Source organism: Strongylocentrotus purpuratus, unplaced genomic scaffold, assembly GCF_000002235.5.
Source record: "Strongylocentrotus purpuratus isolate Spur 01 unplaced genomic scaffold, Spur_5.0 spur5_scaffold_6, whole genome shotgun sequence".
Lineage (NCBI taxonomy): Eukaryota > Metazoa > Echinodermata > Echinoidea > Camarodonta > Strongylocentrotidae > Strongylocentrotus > Strongylocentrotus purpuratus.
Genome location: NW_022145612.1, coordinates 36,901,871 through 36,922,064, shown reverse-complemented (window position 1 = coordinate 36,922,064; position 20,194 = coordinate 36,901,871). Strand labels below are relative to the sequence as shown.

General features: G+C 38.8%; 1 protein-coding gene across 4 annotated transcripts; it reads left to right on the top strand.

Annotated features, from left to right (window-relative positions):
* Positions 1–707: 707 nt before the first annotated feature.
* On the top strand, positions 708–19,876 carry LOC577562 (protein shisa-4). 4 transcript variants are annotated; one of them, XM_030972809.1, is made up of 4 exons: positions 708–1,038; positions 6,509–6,680; positions 15,715–15,875; positions 17,465–19,876. In XM_030972809.1, the coding sequence occupies exons 1-4, from the start codon at positions 960–962 to the stop codon at positions 17,998–18,000; spliced, it is 948 nt and encodes a 315-aa protein (XP_030828669.1). In that variant the 5' UTR covers positions 708–959; the 3' UTR covers positions 18,001–19,876. The 4 variants fall into 4 exon arrangements, with proteins under 4 accessions (XP_030828669.1, XP_030828667.1, XP_030828670.1 ...); XM_030972807.1 differs by having other exon boundaries at positions 711–1,038; positions 15,715–15,971; XM_030972810.1 differs by lacking the exon at positions 708–1,038 and adding an exon at positions 3,420–3,777.
* Positions 19,877–20,194: the final 318 nt, after the last annotated feature.

Sequence of the window (20,194 nt, the reverse complement as noted above, 5' to 3'; positions counted from 1 at the left end):
GATTTGTTATCAATTTCAATTTCGATAACATATTTTAATAGGAACATTGAAACGAATACAAACATTTGCTGTACAGGAATATGATGCCAATGTTTTGGGCCACTGTTACGACTACGAAGGCCGGGTCATGTGACATAAAATTGAATGTGTAAATGATTTTAGTGATGCACATTCAATTTTATGTCTATGATAAGTCAAGTACCAACGTGATCACAAAGACTTTCAGTAACATAAATATTTCAGAATCATGTCTATCACTATTAAAATGTGAGAACATTAAAGTGACCCCTTATATAATCCGACCATAATTTTTCTAGAAGCAATAACATCTCGTTTGTTCGGAACCAGAAGGGCATTTTAACACAGTGGTAAATATCTGTGTTAAAGCATATAAGTTAAAGCGCTTCTGGCTCCAAACAGACGTTAGTCTGACATCTCCTTGAGTCGATTTATTGAAAATCATCGTGATCGGCTTTAACGTAATAACTCTACCAATTTCTCCAATTCCAATTCATTACGCAGGTCCACCTACCAGTCGCCTGCGTCCATCTTCTGGAAAGCCTTCTCTATATACGATATGCCCCGTGAGGTTTAGGCCCCCTTTTCCCCTCAAGGAGTATAGCTATAAATTCGCTTCGATCGTCTGATCACTTTTCCAAGTGGACGACATGATTACCTGCATGTTTGCGTATATACATGTAAGACGCATCGGGGCAGAATCATTACTATCATGAACACGCTAAACATTCATTGACGGGCATTTAAACACTGCATCATTATTTGCACAGTGGAACAATCGATACATGTGGATTATTCCTTTTTGTGACAAAAGAGACGTCCCATTTTGAGGATTTGATATTTTGGATTTACTTTGCTTGTTACAGCGATAAGGATTTCTTACTATATACGTCGTACGGTGGATAGTGGTATATTGATGCGGGTCGCATGCAGTTGAGGAGATGTCTTTCTTGGATAGTAAGACGATTTTAAGTGCTTTCTTCATCATCTCACAGGTTTTATCCTGGGTCATTCACACAGGTAAGATGCTAATTATTTCTGGAATCTCGTTTGATTAGTGAATTTGTTATGATCATGAAATGCTTAATAAGCAATCACTGATAACATAGTATGTTATCAGTGATTGAAGATTTTGATTAAAACATGTTTTTACATAATTATAGTTCAGACCATGTTGCCAGGATCTATACATTACACTCTACTCTAGTCAATTATGTATATATATATATATATATATACATTTTTTTTTTTTTTTTTGGGGGGGGGGGGGGGTGGCGTCTCCCGAAATTAAAAAAAGGGGGCATCATCCCCTTCAGAAAAAGATGTATAATGTGACTATAACACAGTGCACTACAATTAATTATAACGAGGACGGGGAGTGGCGGGGGGGGGGGGGGGGGTCTTCAAACGGAGTGCATGTGTCACGGTGGGGGGGGGGGGGGGGTTGCTCCAGCAAAAAGTACTGGAGAAGGAAAATGGCGAGTATTTTCATTCTTTAAAAAAAACTTCTTTCTATGGTATCATAATATAATTCACTTTCCCGTTACCTAATTGGCCTGCTCTGTTTAGCCATACACTCACATGGGCGGATCTAGCTTTTTGCTAAGGGGGGGGGGGGGGGGGAGGGGTGACCGAATCGTCCACGAGCCGCGAGGTGGCGAGGCGATTTTTTTTTTTTTAGGGGGGGGGGGCTATTTAGAACCCCCGTAAGCCGTAAGTGATGTTTTCCTGGCATCTACTGACACAATGAAGACCATGAAAACAGTGCATGATAATTTCTTTATCAAGTGACAGTTTAGTACACAGTTTGTCTGTGTACATCATATTTTCACTTGGCAGTCCAAGGGGAGGGGGGGGGGGGAGGTAAACCCCCTTACCCCCTGTAGATCCGGCCCTGATTCATCTTATTATCAAGCAGCGTTTGCACATATATATATATCACACAAGAACACTGATTAAATGCCCTAATTATCTTTGACTGACCATTAAATAACACATTGGAATTCTGACAAGGTACTAGAGACAAATATAAATAAATAAATAAATAAATAAATGTAAATCAATCACGAAGTGTGGCTAAGGAAATCATAACATTAAAATCATGTTGGAAACCTATATGTTTACGAATATTAAGATATTTGTTTTGAGTGACCAATCAGGTTTGACAATTTTACTTAGAATTAGAATAATCAAGGATTTGATCTCACTATCATCAGAAAAGGTTTTAAGTGAAAAGTTAAAGAAACAAATGTAATATCTACAGCTGTAATCAGTAACGAATCTATAATTTTGTTTTAAAGTATAATGAAAAGAATAAAGAAGAAAAAGAAGAAGAAGGAGAAGAAGAAGGAGAAGAAGAAGAAGAAGAAGAAGAAGAAGAAGAAGAAGAAGAAGAAGAAGAAGAAGAAGAAGAAGAAGAAGAAGAAGAAGAGGGGGGATTCACGCACGTTCAAATGACATGCACGCAGTAACTACACTTGTAGAAATAAACGTTTTTCTGTTTATACGCCAGAACATGACATTAAGTGATATGTTCAAACTGTGAACGACTGTACATGGAAAGGACTAATTATTATTTCAGACACACACCTTTACGTCACAATAATATTGTTGTTGCTCTCAGAGTTTTTGAAAACCTCGGACGGGAATAATTTAACATCCTGCTCTGGCCAGCGGTTTTCCCCTTCTATGTCCCTAAAATGAACCCCTTCGTGTTAACTGGGCGTCTTCTCGCTTTGCTAATAATGATTATAATTATGAAAGCTTGAAATTGTGGAACCGTTCACATACGAAAATACAAATTACCAAACATTCATGTTTTGTTTGATATCATTCTACCAGCCTGACTTTAATGCGGTGTGTGGTCCATAAGAAGAACAAAAATGAAAAAGAAAGAAAAAGAAACTATATGACTTGCTTGGATAGCCCATGAGGAGTCCGTAATAGGAATAAATAGTTTTTCTTGATTAAAAAAAAAACTAGACATTTTTTATTCATTTCTTAGCAATAATGTATTATTAGTTATGATTCAGGAAGGGGTACAAAATATACAAGCGATCCAGTCGTGCATCCCTCGAAGTCACAAAGAAAATAAATCTATAAAACTTAATATAGCTTTAAAGTTCTCCTATATAGACTAATCGATATCCAACACTATTCCATTTTTTCATGAATGTTAAATGCATGTATGAAATTTATATATACCACATTCAAAAGTTTGTAAATTTCATGAATAAGGTGATATCAATAAACTGAACCGACAGATGAAATGTGAACAGGGCCATTCATTGCCCCCACGTCAAGGAAGTTTAGGTATTCTTGTTGCGGGGTTGACTCATAAACATGTTTGATCCCCCAGTCCCGGTGGCGCAAAAGAGATCTTTCACACCCGAACAGTACAAGGACGTGAATTAAGCAAGCACAAAGCACCGTCCATTTAGCACGCAGTTTATAATTAACAACTAAATGGTTATTTCTGGTGGCGAGGCTGAGACTCTAAACTACCCCTTCTGCCCGTTTAGGACAACTCTGCTGATTTGGCACAGAGCTCCGCATAACCTGAACGTAGACCATGTTTCTGCAGTGCATTTCATTACAGAAGTCATGCATGTAGTGATGGGATAATATTCCCGCATTCCTTTAGGTTGTTTTCTTGGATAATAGATAGTGGATATTGTCAAGTTTTAGCTTGGATTTTATACGAGATGGATTTCGATATACCGGAGTTACCCGAAGTATTCAAAGGAGAGGGTGGTACGAGTAAGTAAACTGTACAAAAGTTAATTTTCTTTCCAGGACATTTCTTTTAATAATTTAATTTGTTTTGATTTGTTTTGATTTGATTTCTGCATTTTCCAAATGCACAAACTGAAACAAAGAACTTGTAAACGTATAAGTTATGATACATATAGGAACAAAAATAATAACTTCATGTCAAATGTGATTTACATAATATTATTATAACGAACTCAATATTTCTATAATATAGTATTATACATTTAAAGTGCAGGAGAGTGAGGAGACCGCCATCACTTTCAACTTTTCAGTTGTCTCTTTCTTTCACTGGGGCCATTCTTAGAAATCACGGCCAATAAAGAAGCTCTTTAATGTCACAACTAAATGTCGTTTGTGGATTTAACCCAACATTCCCTGACTACCCAATCATATGATGAGTAGTGCTTTGTCATCTGATTCATAACCTCTCTTTGTTTGGCCAGATTTTGACTCTTCTTTGTTCCCTTTGCGTTTCTAGTTTTTTCTTTGCAAAAGTCATCACATTTTGTTGATTGATATGAATGTATTCTATTTTAGTTCTATGCTTAAAAAAGTATAAGAAAAACGAGAGACATGTGCATTTGTATAAGCTGCTTTTTGTATTAAACAGTTAAAGGCCCACTGCACTACTGGTAGCTACTTGCGCCCTCTATATAACGAACAATGCCTAATCGGTGACCATTGGTCCCCCATGATCCTCTTTTTCTTATGTTAAATGAGAGCTGAGTTGATGAGATAACAACCTGTCCAGTGACCTTGCAGAGCGGTCTAATCCCTCCTGTAAACTACGGCAGATAAGCTTTAAGTTTGCCGACAGATTTACAAAATAATAAATTTCCAACATTAGAAAAAATATGTCATCGGTAATTTGCCCACAAGCTTTAAATTTCGAAAAATATCTTTTGATACGCGTTTGACAATTAGACATGAACGTAAAATATAATGTTATGCATAACAAAAAAAGCACTTCATTATACTCGTATATTGAGCCACGAGAAGCCACCTGTTAAATAGATTTAACGTGCAATGGACATGGACATTTTAAACACAAACATGTTATATTTCGATTGAAATTTCAGACCGATATATACGTAAAACGAACAATTTGTCACTGTTCCATTTAGGATGCAACCAATATTGTCTTGAGCTTATTAAAAGCTCTCATTTGAGAATTATGTTCGATTTGCTGATCACATCCATTATGTCTTTGGCTTCAATAATACTGTACTATTATTGTTGGCACTTTGTCTCATTTCACGGCAATTTAAGGAACAATGACGCCTCTTCCTTCATTACCATGTTTTCCAGTGGTTTAGCTACAGGGGTACGAAAGGGCACATGTTCCTAATCGAGTAGCAAAACACGAAAAACAGAAAAAGAGAAAAGAAGAGATAAGGAAAGGGAGGGGAAAAGGGAAAGTGAAAAGAAGAGGGTCCCTCCCACACCCCCTCTAATCGGTAGCCTTGTAAATCCACATCCATCTATTACGATAGAGGCTCCCTCAATAATACCCAGCAATGCATGGCAGAGCTCGCGTTACGCTACCCAGGGAGGTGAAAGAAAAGGAGGCGAAACTCTTGTAATTTATTCAAACGCATTCTTGAGTTCTAAAGCGTAACAATGGGATGTGTAACATTCCACTTGGCTTTGAAGTTCCATGCTCCGAACCGCGCTTCCACTGCGGGGACTTTCGGAAGCCAGGCACCAGTTTTACATTTATTACAAAATATTAAATTACCGGCAAAATTTCAGTGTAAATAAAAAACTTTATATGGGGATTTTATTGGGAATAGTGCATCAAACAAATTTTCAAATTTAAAACTCCGTCCTTCCTTTAATTTGTGTGCCAGAGTTTGTAAAAGAAAAATTACATCCTGTCAAAAACTCAATATTTTAGGATGATGCGCTAATTTGTGCATGCTTTAATGTCCCGTTATTTGATCCATGGTTTACAATCTTCAATAACATTAAGTTTGCCAATGCGTGTTTTCGCGTGTTTTTTGTATTTTTCAAGTTTAAAAAAGGGTGAAAGTACACAAGTTTGTGTTCGCTTGTTCTACTCTTTACACATTCAACAATGGATGAGAAATCATTGGAAGGGACAGCGAACAGTTGCAGTGATACCATTTTCTGATGTAGGAATTCTAACTCCTGAAATTTCATGCGCTCTTTTATCTCACCACCTGGTCAACAGTTGCAGATTAGCGCATAACTTTTCGGCGGCTTGGAGCATGGGGTCAAAGGAGAGCGGCTTGATTCCAGTCCTTCTCTATCACGTCCCTGCGCTGCCCTATATACACTCCTTTACATACTATTGAACTTTTTTCTCTCAAAGAAATCTGTGAGTAATATTAATGCCTTTGCTCTCATCGCTAGAAATGTTCATTACTGTAGGGTAATTATCATAGAAGTAGAACTTATTTAGTCGTTAATTATTTTTCCTTGTGGCTTGTTCTTTGCCCTTGATAGCCGGTAAATTCTGCGAAGCTTATGTGGATGAAAGTGGCACCTACCACACAATGTCAAGTTTTCACTGCCCCTGGCCCAACTCCATAGGGGAAGCTCTTAACAATGTCTTCTGCTGTTGGACTTCAACCTATAAATATTGGCACCAAGCCAGTGAACAACCCTAAATGGACTACTATGGACGAATAAACGTAGAATCTTAAAACGTTATTATTGATATCATTCTTCCTTAATTTCACCCATTCGATAGCCGCTGAATTCTGCGAAGCTTATGTGGATGAAAGCGGGACCTACCACACCAGTTCACACTGCCCCGGACCTGACGCTGTAAGAGAAGCCCTGAACAATGTCTACTGCTGTGGAACTTCAACCAATAAATACTGCTGCAGTGAACCAACTGGATACTTCTTGGAACATTTCGAGTAAGATTTTTTTTTAAATTTTGCTTCATATTAAATAATGACCAAAGATTTGGAAACGATGTGAAATCCTGTCAAGCATTCGCAGGTAATCATGTTGAAGGTATATGAAAGGGAAAACCTAATTTTTACATAATCCCCTTTTTACATGATATTGGTTCAACACCAATCATCAAACATAAGCCGGAGGAACCATCTTTATAGGGCCAGAAGGACATTAACCCATATTATTTTTACATAGAGATAACGCCCTTCTGGCTTTTTTTAATCGGACGAAACAATTACAACAAAAAAAATCTTAATAGAAAGGCGACTACGTTGGGGCTATATGAATTCTAGAACTGCGTTGTATACATGACTAATTTGTACTTGCATAATATGCCATTCAACAAGTTGAATCTTAATAATCATAGCCTAACGCTTTCACCCTAATCCATTTAGTTGTGTTTTCTCTTTGTTTGTACGAAATCTAGAATTGACACGAGATGAAATGTCATAACCCAATTGTAATTGATTTTCTACCAATAATCTATCCATGTTAACGATTCTAATGTACTTTCAGTCAATATTAATTTTTCTTTCAATTTATGACACAACCTTACCCCAGTCATGGGGCGGATCCATTAGTGACCACTAATTTTGTTGTTGTTGCTCAAAGGGGTGGGGGCGCTGAGTAATATGTTTTTAAATCGAGCTCCATACCCCCCCCCCCCGTTCAGCCCAACCCCCACCCCCAAAATGGTGCAAACTAACCCCCCCCCCCCCCCCCCCCGCTTATTCGGCCTGCTGGATCCGCCCCTGCACGGGGCAATGTAAATCGAAACACACGTGCCTCATGTAGTTACTGATTGCACGGAAACCTACGAAAATTCATGGGGAGGTTAATCTTCGGTAATCATGGCCTTCTTCCAAAAAATGTATTTTCCCCGTGTCTATGACGACGAGATTCGATCGAGGGTTCAGACAGGAAATCACATGAAAATTAATTGAATGACGGTATGATCACCGTGAGTGATAATGTTAACGAATTACGTGATGTTAGGATGAATATTACATGTTCTTAATGGCGGTGCAGCTATCACGAAACAACAGCTTAGACGACACTGGAATGTTGAAGTGAATTATGCTTGCTAAGGGTGTCGCTGAAAGGTCATAACCACCTCCACCTCCTCCCCCACCCTTACCACCACCACCACCTCTAATTTTCTAACAAATTTGGTCTGACAACCCCTGCCCCTCTCCCGACCGCCGCCGCCACTTGCCTCCCTCGTTCCAAAATTCTATAGATGCCCCTGTATTGGTGCGTACCGAGGGATGCTTGCCATATCACGTGCGCTGTGTCTCGGTGTCTCTAAAAATTGGGAGCAGTACATGCACACTCATGCTCAAGATTTATTTAGCAGATCTTTTACACTACCTTACACCATGCAGGATTAGAGAGGGTTGTGTTAGAAGTGGGTCACCACCTATAGGGCAGTCTTGGTTAGTTTGTGTACGTTACTTTATTTAAATGGGGATCTGTAACGTCTTAAAACTAGGGTTCCACTCTTATACGACTGTCCTTGTTTTGATGTGCTGTAGTGTGATGTTTAGAAGGGGGAAAATCGACTGTTTGTCGCATGAGTTAACGCAATGTCATTACGACACGTGCCCCTCTCATATATTAACTGATGTTAAAAACAGAAGAAATAAAATGCGAGAAAGGCAAAGTAGGTGGGTAAAAGGAACGAGAAAAGAATCTTGACGTCTGGGCCACCTCCTTGTACCCTGCCATAATCAGTAGCCTTGTAAATTTAAATTACTTTTTTTTCTTCGAGTAAGGGCAGTAACAGCCTCCCCCCCCCCCCCCATCCTCCAGCGTAGTTAGGGAGGTAGAACATTCCGAATGTTATTTCAAAATGGGGGTGGGGTGATTGTCCCACAGGCCACAGTATCCCTTGATCAATACCCATCTTCCAATTATTCTTGGGAAGGTGATATGCAGGCTGCTTGCCCAGGTGACTGTGTGACTAGCATACGTGCTTACAGCGTACTTTCAACACGGTAACCCAAAGCTAGTGTTGTGTCATGGGTGCCGCCCTGTCGCTGTAATTAAACCTGAAGAGCTTGCAAATATAGTGTAAACAGTATCTTATGGATTACTTACAATCATATTAGGTTTAGAATATCGAATAGAAATGTGTTTATTATTGAATGCGTTCGGTGTAAAGAGAATTGCATCATTTTATTTTTTATTATTCTCAAAGAGTAATGGATAAAAAAGATGATAATAAAAAATAGACGCTGTTTTCTGTTTTTTCTTCTTCCTCTTCTCCTTCTTCTTCTTCTTCTTCTTCTTCTTCTTCTTCTTCTTCTTCTTTTTTTGGTGAATCTTGAATTTTCTTAAATCTTGTTTTACTTTATGTGTATCTAGTAGCAATGACAAGATTGCACGGCGGGCCGGTGATCAAATTGATAATTGAATGACGTCATAAGCTGATATTTGCCCTTTGTCTCGCATTGAATTGTGGGAAGTAATATGATCTCCCTTGAGGCCATCTGATTCTCAAGAGCGAGATCACATGACATCACGTGACAAATTGATAAAATTCCTTTGCTTGCGTCAAAATAACCTCGAATTCCATTTGTTGCTACCCGTTCCCTAAAATGAAAACGAAAATATGAAAATAGAGGAATAGATTCACAATCAGATGCATGGCTATGATGAAAGAAATAGGCTTCTCAAAACAATCAGAATAACCTCGAATTTCATTTTTTTGCTGCCCCGTTCCGCAAAATCAAAATTAAGAAAACAAAAATATGAAGAAAAAAAGAATTTTTTTTCAATCAGATGGCCATGATGAAAGAAATAGGCTTCTCAAAACCGTCAGGAGATAAGAAAGAATGATACGAGTCAAGAAAGTATATAGAGAGCTGATAAGTATGGCTTTGGAAATGAGATTCACATTTGATTGACTGAAGTATTATCAGGCTTCAATAATGATTGTTTTCGACGCATTCTTAAACTGCAAATGTCGTACTATTTAGAAATGACTCTATGATTGATCGTTCGGGAAGTGGGGCGTTATTTAATTTCCTAAAGTGATTTGATTAATGTTATTTTAGTGCGAAACAGTGTAGGTTTGCAACGTCTAAGTTTTCTGTGAAGTTATAAGCATGTCCACTATTCAATTATTATGTTGATGGCCATGCGCATAGTCAATCTACGGTGTTGATATCGGAAGGATAATCAAACATACAAACAAACAAAATGAAATAAAATATACTAAACAAAGTAGAAAGCAAAACAGATTGAAATATCAAGATTTACACACAGTTCAAAAACTTTCATTTTCATCAGGGTATACTTGATTAGTACATTTGACAACATTTGAATTTACTTATGAACCCTTAATAAACCGTATATGATCCTTCGTATACGTTTGTTCTTATGATAATGGGCGGGTATTAAAATATCATAGATAGTTGAATCACTTGACGCCGTGGCACCCCATCGAGTTTAATGCTGCATCACATTCTCAACCATGCTGTCAATATCTGTCATATCGAATCTGGTTAAGGTCACCAAGAATGCTCGAGAGTGCAAATATATAAGGTTAAATTATGAGATTATTATGAGGATGCGAACGGTTTACCTTAAAATGTATCTGTGTAATATTATTCCTTTCTGTTTTCTTACATTTTGCTTCTGGTATAAAACAGTGTAGTAAAGTATACGATAATCATGTACTACTTCGGTTCCGATAACAATACGAATACAGCTACAGCAATATTGAAGGGTAGTCCTACGTGCATTATGATCATGCTATTCAAATCAATTGCATTGTAGCATACTTTTTATTCCTTATAATGCAATCGTGCCTATGAATTTGTTACTAAAACTTTCTATTACATTACTACACTAACTTACTTGTTAACAGCTGCAACACTGTACTACAAAACATGGGAACTTTTATAAAGTACTAACGGTTCAGTTTGGCTATGAGTTAGACTGCATCGTAAATGAAAGAGAATTATTAATATGCAGGCTTTAATTATGACGAAGTAATATCATTCCTATCTTTCCTGTGATACGAATTTGACGGAGCCTTAATAATCATGTCGTATTTTCAACAATAGACGAGTGGCAACCCAAACGAAGCGATAACAGAACTAGTAGTAGTTTTAGAAGGGGAAGGAAAAAAAATCACGATTCTACACATGCGAATTGATTTGAGCGAGGCATATATGGAGAAAATGAACGCAAAAAATAGTCTAGAATCGACCCTGGACAGAACAATAATCACAATTCCTTTGTTTGTCAGTGTTCACTCCTATAACCCTTGCAGTATATCTTACTTTTTAATTATCTTTCTGTCTGCATGTCAGTACGTCTTTTCGTGAGTCCCTATAATCTGTCCACCCCGTCTCACTCTTTCTCTTTTTCTTTCTTTTTTTTCTTTCTCTCTTTCTCTTTCCCTCTCTCTCTTTCTCTTTCTCTCTCTCTCTCTCCACTCTCTATTTATTAACTTCTATACAACTCCTCCTTGTGTATGTCTATATTTCTATCATTCTCTATCTTTATTCCTCTCTTTCTTGTCTCCCATATTTGTTCTCTTTTCTTGTCTTCCCCTCCCTATTCACGCTCTCTCCCTTTCCTCCCACTCTCTCTCTCTCTCCTTCTCTCCCCCTCTCTCTCTCTCTCTCTCTCTCTGTTTCTCTCTTTCTCTCTCTCTCTCTCTCCCTCCCCTCCCTTTCTCCCTCCCCTCCCCTCCCTCCTCCCCTCCCTCCCCTCCCCATCTCTCTCTCAATCTCCCCTCTCTCCCTCTTCCATATAACCCCCAGCTCTCTCAATAATATTATGATTACGTACATGAAGGAGAGTATGCTTATGAATCTGTGAAATACCCTTCGATCAGCCCATCTCGTGATTTCTTGCAAGGATATTGAAGGATACCTCGAGACGGATACCGAGATATGGATTAATCAATTCTGAAATCGACCCCCGGCTCTCCTCCCTCTGCCTCCGATTCGCTCCCGGTTTAACGAACTACCCAGTCGTGTAATCACGCTGTAAGCTTCCATTTAAAGGGGGAAAACCCATCCCCAAGTATCATAGTTGAAAAAATACATGTATAGAGATTCCAAGGTATATATTTAGAAGGTCCATAGAAATTCGAGCCTTTAAATGAATCGTTCGTCTCGATCTCATGCTGAAAGTGAATAAAGTTATTATTTTTCTTTTATCGGTTCGGAAATTAAAGTATACGAAAACGAAAAATGAACGGTCAAACTATACACTTCGGAAGAAAACAAACAAATTATATTAACAAATTATTAATTTCAAGAGATCCTTGGTATGCCACAATACGAATTTGCAACTCTGCAATGCCATAAAGTGAACAATATGAAAAATGATATGTACAATTATATTGAAATGATTGCATTTTATAATATAAAAGGGAAAAACTTTTCCATCATAATATTCATTATATTAAATTTTTCCATTAAAAAGATATTTCTAACATTATTGGCAACTCTATGTACGACGCAGGTATGAACAAAAAGTTCATCGCATAATATAATTTGTGTAAGTTTTGCTGTGGTTAGTGGTCAACCCTTTCTGTATACCGTCATTTCTCTTCAATCATACTGTAAGTATAAATTTATCTTTGTAAACAGTAATGCACATTTAAGAAAAATGTCCTCATTTGATTAGATACGAAAAGAAGATCACTTGATGTCCTCGATATTTCCAAATAAAAGAAAGGATAAATAAGATTGATTAGTCCTTTCAGGAGATTTCAATCCCTTTTTTTTCCCAATAAAGGTTGAAGAAATAAACACAGCTCAAATGCAAAATTTGGTGGACTATCCCTTTGATATACTCATAATTTTTCAGAGCCCTTCCAAGAACCAGTCGTAGAAAAAAAAATTATATACGAAAAGTCGTGGATTTTTATTGACCGAGCGCTAATTATTGTGTGACCTTCACAAAATGTAATCCTGTGCATAGTCATGTAGTCCCAATGCACTATACTCTTTGATGAAGGCAATAATTCCCAATGCCAAAGTTCATTGAACAGGATGATACGATATTAATCCGCAGTTATTTTGTTGGTTTATCTACACAAAAGTACAGTTCCTAATTTCTTACAGTCAGGTAAAATAAGTCATCATCATCATCGTTATCACCATTATCATCACCTTATTATACCAACATCGCCATTATCATCATCATCACCACCACCTCCGCCACCACAACCATCATTTTTATGATCTTCATCACTACTATGATCATCATGATCATCATCATCATCATCATCATCGCCATCACCCTCATCATCATCATTCCCACCACCACCACCACTACCATCATCATCATGATCTTTATCACAATCACCATCATCATCATCATCATCATCGCCATCGCCGTCATCATCATCATCATCTTCTTTGTCTTCTTCTTCTGCAAATCTTTATAATCATAATCAGCATCATCACCCCCCCACACACACACACACAAACACACACACGCACACATGCACACACACGAACACGCACACACACCATTCACTCTCCTTCAACACCCTCGCCCCAATGTTACGTCTCAAGACAGGATTTCAAAATTCTAAAATCACAGATCGGGATTATGCAGAGTTAGATGATTGATGCAGAATTACCCATTGCATTATAGGACAGGGGAAAGGTCATATTGCATGGAGGATATATTGGAAGAGAGATAGATAGATAGAGAGAGAGAGAGAGAGAGAGAGAGAGTGAGAGAGTGAAAAGGGGAGTAAGAGGAAGCGAGGGAGGGGGTGAAAGAGGGAGAAAGAGAGAGAGAGAGAGAGAGAGAGAGAGCGCGTGATGGAGAAAGACAGCAAGAAAAGGAGTATGAAAGAAAGACAGGGGGTTGGGTAGAAATGAAAGAGTGTGGGAGAGGGAGGAAAAATGAGAAAGGGAGGGGGTGAAGGAAGGGAAAGGGATGGAGCGGGGTGAGGGAAGGAGGGACTAAGATAAAAACAAACAAAAAGGATGAGGAAAGAAGTAGAGAAATAAAAGAAATTAAGGAGAGAAAAACGGAGAGATATACGGAGATAAAAGGAGAGACTGACGGAGAGAATGAAAAAGATAGATAGAGAGAGGGGGAAGAATAGAGAGGGAGGATACAAAAAAAATTGAGGAAGAGAGTGACAGACAGACAGAAAGAGAGAGAAATTGGGATTTTTTTCCCGTCTTCCTCTGTTGGGGCTCTGTAGGCGGTCGATGAATACGAGCTCATCTCCGGTTAGCTATATACTGCGAGCCCGATCAGCGTGTTACACCATCTCGGTAGGTATACCGCAGGGACCATACTTGGGGTGTACACTGACCCTCCCTTTGCATCTACAATCTTGCTTTGCTTTGCAAAATAGTCATTGGTACAAGATGCATCCCCCTTTAAAACCCAATCTGACATAGGCCTAACCGCTAGGACACATAAAATATGCCCTGAACTGTGTTGAAGCTCATTAAATATTTTGAAGAAAGACTGCACTGTATACATTACGTCGTAGAAGTGGATATTGCGTTGATGTTAATCTAATCTCAATTAGTTGATGATTGAATTTTGAGGGATGGCCCCCTTGCACCCTTATATTTACATCTTAAGTACACTCTCACCCACGCATGAAAGCATAATCACTCCCTCATTGTACCATCACGCATACTCATTTCGGCTTTATCTACGTTAGATCGTAAAGTACTATATCAGTCATAAGTTGTGTACTATCTCTCTTTCCTTCATCATAAAAGCTAGGTTGATGTTTTTGCCACAGTGCTATCTTTATCCAATTTATAATTCAGGAGGTATCCTATCAGCATTTGAAAATAACAACATTTTGTTGCCGATCTAGGATTCTCTATAAGGGAGCGGGGTGGGGGGGGGGGGGGGAGGGCGGCATAGATTTTTTCAAAATCCTCACATTACTTTGACGTGTTTTTATGTTTACATCTACCGGTTTCGGGGGAGGCACACGAATGCAGTTGTGTGCACCTTTTCTACTTTTTTGGTTACTTTTGTGTGCTTTAAGGTAGCCAAATAAGGGTTAATCGGGGGAGCACGCGTCCCTTCCCGCCCTGGATCCGTCACTGAGATTTACTGTAATCCCCCTTCTACTATAAGTTAAGTTTCTTTGTGAAGACTAGATTTAAGATAATAACATTTTCCTGCACGATTAGTGTCTTTTTCCACTACGGGTACCTGTGATAATATTATGCTCGTCACACGATTTACTACAAGTCATGCATAACCCTTCTCGTTTCCCCCCTGTGAGCATCGTAAACATGCTAGACGTTAGATGTGTTTAGCAAGACACGAGCTGCGGCACCTCGTGCATATAATTATTCACTTGTCAAATTCACATGGGCAACTACTTTTTCAGCTGCGCAAGTATTGCTAGTCAAGATAAACCACATGGTTGTAATCAAGTTTATTTCGGGATTATTATGCAGCGTGCTGTGTGTAAACATTTGCCCCCCCCCTCTCTCTCCCCAACCTCTCTCTATTCTGCACTGATATTTGCTGTGGGGGGGGGGGGCGTTTCAGTCATGATCTTTCTCCTTTGACTATATTCACTGTTTTTCTATTTCTTTGTAATAAACGAAATTAAAAACAAGTTTATACTTTCTATCATTTCTTATTCATTATTGTCATCTTATACGTAGTAATGATGATAGTAGATTTTTACTTTCAGGGGAGAGTGTGGTAATTTCTATAAAAGAAAAAGTGTTTATACTTAGCTATATTGTTTTGTTGCCTTTCCCCACATATCTAGAATTTGTCTGTAATGGTACTGGTAATTGAATCCCATCACAATATTATCCTCTCAAATAACGTATGATTATGTTTAAAGCAAATTATTGATAAATTGTGAACTGTGGTTAACCCATGGACCTACTACGAAGTATATAGGTCCACGGTTAAATCAACACCTTTTCCCTTTATATTAACCCCCTCCAAAAAAATAAAAATGAATAGATAATTTAATAATATTCTCCTCGTATTCTCCTACAGCATCGGCGCTTTTGTCGGCGGCTCCATCGCCATCGTCATCGCTGTCATCATCGGGATCATCATCTGTTGCTGCTGTTGCTCATGTTGCTGCTGGAAACGAAAGGAGACGCGACGACGGAGCATGAGGGCCAACGGCCCGGGCCAGTCGGCTGTGGCTTACAGTACGTATCCCGCTAACGGTGTTGCGAGGGCTCGAGGTCCGAGCCTCTTTGGACGTATTGTACCCTTGTCTCACATTCCTGTTATCAGACATCTACGTAAGTGAGAGAACGGATGTGGAATGCGAGAACGAGAAGGAACGAAGACGCATCGGAATGGTGTTTGTGACAGCATCGTCATGCATGTTTTATTTACAAATGCATCTTTAATTCTGGTTACATCGAAAGACTTCACATGCCTATAACTTCGTGAAGAGTTGAATCGAAGAATGTTTAGGGCAAGACTATTTCAGGCGTATTTCGCAAAAATTCAAACAGCATGATCAGTGGCGGATTTAAGAGACACACACGGCCGTTAACCCATACCTTAAAAGCATGAATGTGTGAATTATGTTGTTGTGTCCCCTTTTTACTTCTGGACCTGCAATGCGACTTAAAACAACAATTTGTTCATATTTTAAAAATATTTATCATAATAATTCGTCGTTGTTTTCACGAAGTGACGGTAGTGAAAAAAAAATTGCATTCACTTTGCGTTACGTTTTTCCTCACTACCGTCACTTCGTGAAAACAAGGACGAATTATCATATATTTATTTTGCGAATTTTGCAAAAATTCAAACAGCATGATCAGTAGCGAATTTAGGTGACACAGACGGTTGGTAACCCTTACCTTAAGAGCATGAATGTGTGAATAATTGTGTTGCTGTGCCCCCTTTTAAATTCTGGACCTGCAATGCACCTTAAAACAACGATTTGTTCATATTTTGTACAAATATTTATCATAATAATTATTATACATTTATTTATTATAATTTTTTTAAATTATTTATTATTGTATAGGCTATATATTTGGGCGGGGTGTTATCTTATTTTACTTGTCAGAAATCATTCGGAACCTAGGTCTCGGGACTATTTGTCCCCAACCGCCCCCCCCCCCCCTCCACTTTCTAATTCTTAATCTTGTTTTCTTTCAAATCTTGATTTTGTCCCTGACCTTATACCAGTATTATATTCACATTTATAACTGACTCTGCATAATAATATGGCATCGTCACTATAGCTGGCAATAACATTATTTAGCTGCATGTTATCATAATCCATTCTATAAGCATGTTACAGGCACGGTAAGGAAAATGGCGTGGCTGTAGGGGTACGGGGGCACTTGTCTCACCCCCAGTGGAATGGCACAAGGAAAATGAAAGAAACGGGGAGAGATAGAGAGAGAGAGAGAGAGAGGGAGAGAGAGAGAGAGAGGGGGGGGGGCAGAGAGGGTGGTTGAAAAAAGTTTTAAAAAACCGTCTCCCCGCATACCCTCTCTTAAGAAGTGGTCTTGTTATTTCATTATTGTAAGGCTGGTGACCCCCCCCCCCCATAAAATAAATGATAATAATGACTATTATTAAAAAAGAAGAATCACAAATAAAATGATACTAATGATAATAATCGCCCTTAATACCCATGTCATGCCTTTGTCAAGAAATGCATCCTGCTTAAACATACTATGTCCCATGATATAATTTAATTTTGCTACATATTAAGGAGGTAAAAGCTTGTTATTGATATCACCATTTGGTTTCTATTTTATTATAGATGGACCTAGAACAGCGGTGAGTGCCACACCGGTCGTTCGTGAAACCCCTCGAGCAGCCCCACCTACAGCGGTACCCAACTCATACCCCAGGCAGCAGTATGCACCCCAGGTGGCCATGGTCCCCAGCCCCCAGCAATCACCACACCACCAACCATCACCGCACCATCAACCATCACCTCACCACCTCCCACACCAAGCCCCCGCCGCGGCCACACCCCCTATGCACCATCATCAGCCTTACGCACTACCGCCTATCTCCACGGCACCGCAAGCCGTCGCCACGGGGTGTGCAACAGGGGGTTACCCGTCCCCCCAGCACATGGGGTACCCGCCTCAGGGGGTCTCCTACGCCCCTCCGGTGGACCAACCCCCGCCTTACGTTTCGACAGTGCCACCGGCGCAAATGCAGGCGCCTCCGTTATTGGACAAGGGTGGGTACCATTTGCAGGGGGGTACGGGCGGACCCAGTGCACCCCCGGTCTGCCAGGATCCTCCTCCTCCAGCTACCAACCCCCATTACCAAGGCAACATGTGATATGTTGAGAGCCAACATTTTCGCGCCAAACATTGAATAAGATTATTTTACGTGAATGCAATATTCTTCTCTCTCACGATGATCAACTGTTACAGCAATACGTCATAAAAACTGATGCCATTTCCTCTTTTCAATATTTATTTTGTGAACTCTGATTGAAATGGACATTATGTATAGATTTAAGTCCGATTGGCTGCTTCTTTATCTTATTAATAATAATGATGTAAACTATTGAAGTCGTTAATTTTGCCACACATGTTGATGCGCATATTTCTATTATTGTAACATGCATGTACGTGGCTTGGAAAATAAAAAATTAACTGTCTTTTGTTTTCACAGAGTCAACAGATGAAGAAAAGTAACAATAAATTAATGGTATTTATTGTATTTTAGGTATTCTTAAAGCGTTGATCGGTTCCGTGATGAATTTTGTTTTCATCTACAGTAGATGAGAACCTACTATGTTTCGTGTATAATAATTTGTTCCCCCCCCCCCCCCCCCCCCCCCCCCGTCGTTCAATCCCTTAACCATCCAGTCAGAAGCGGCTTGTGGGATTTGGGAGAGCTGAAATCTTCCCCAAAAAATATATAAATAAATGAATAAATAAATAAAATAAAATAAATATATAAAAATTGTACATCTAGAATCGCTTCTGCATTAATATTCTAAGCGAAATCTTGAAACTCCTAATGCAAAGAATATTTAATACAAAAGTGAAATTTCGAGAAAGAGAAGTAATCTGTTACATGTAATTTATTTACCAAAATTGTTTTGAGAATTATTTTGTTAAACATTTGAAATTTTCTTTAAATTCCAATGCTTAGGCCTATGACTTTTAGTATTATTTTCTCGTGTTTTGACCGCGTAACTTTATGCTCGATACTCTTAGGCTATAGCCTGTCACCCCCTTTTTTGTTCACGTCGTTAAGTTCAACGACATGTATATTTTGTAGAGTCCAGTAATTTTGGCATAACCCGGTCTTCGAGTGCAGTAAATATGTAGATCCGATTTCTTTTATTAATGTTTGGCAAGGAAGGACAATTTGGAACGGCTTAATCTTATCATAGCCATGCAACAGGACGAGCATTCCCCGGAGGTATGGGGGCGGTAAACGGATTAAACCGCCCGTATCAAGTTCAGTGGCCGTGTGAGCAGCCGGTGTATCGAGAGCAGACGACCGCACCATATCACGTGACAACGTCATCAAATCACGTGATGGCAGCGCTTCAGAAAGAGATTGTAATTAGAGCTGGACTCCTACGGCGGTGCGTCAATTATTTCCTAATTAATTTTGAAAGCGATTTATACATGACGCAGGGTGATTGTAGGTCGGTCAGTTCGTTCGGGATATTTGCCAAACTGCAAGACAGGAATTTATTGCTTACAACTATATAGCCCAACGTTAAAGATAAATGCCGAAAGTATATACACAAGTTCGCTTGAAAAAGAAAATTCTAAAGCTGCCTTATCCAATCTGGGTTGAATAAAACAGAATCAATAGCAAATTCTTAAAAATAGGTTTTCGAGTTAAAATGGCACTGATGAAATCAATCAAATATGACTGTATAGTTAAACGTTTTGACAAGCTCCTTATTTATTTTTTGAGAGTAGTAGTTATCTTCATATTGTAGCCTTGTAGGTATCTCTTAACGATGACAAACTACTTTGTTACAAATATTGAAACTCTTGAAGTTGTGTTTACCAATTTAGCAATCTGTGTTGTAATGTGAGTAATGATGCAGGAAACAAGATGCTTTCCCAAAATTAAAGTTGATAAAGCTATTATCATGTAATACAAGTTATACTTTATTTTTTTTGTAAAATACGTTGTGTAAATGAATAAAAATATTATTGTTAATTGTTGAATATAAGCAACTTTTGAATGTTTGATTCCTTCTGTAATGTGACCTATCACTGCATTTTGTTGGTGACATAACATTTCTTCTTCTCTGACATTCAGACATTAATTTACATTTGTCACTCTCCACCCAGGTGTTAAACGGGTACTGGTAGGAAGGAATTCATTGAATGCTGTGAGCACCGAAATCGGTAGCCCAGCAGAGCCGGGTAACATTGGAGTACCTTGAGTACCTTGCAGGGTGGATATTATGTGCCCTATGAAAATATCAAGTATCAACATTATCATTGTTATTACATGTACTATTATTATAGTATGTAATTTATATATTAGA

Coding starts and splice junctions, on each gene's coding strand:
- LOC577562 (XM_030972807.1), top strand. CDS start 960: ATGTCTTTCTTGGATAGTAAGACGATTTTAAGTGCTTTCTTCATCATC. Junction 6,681..15,714: donor TACTTCTTGGAACATTTCGA/GTAAGATTTTTT, acceptor ATTCTCCTACAG/CATCGGCGCTTTTGTCGGCG. Junction 15,972..17,464: donor TCCTGTTATCAGACATCTAC/GTAAGTGAGAGA, acceptor ATTTTATTATAG/ATGGACCTAGAACAGCGGTG.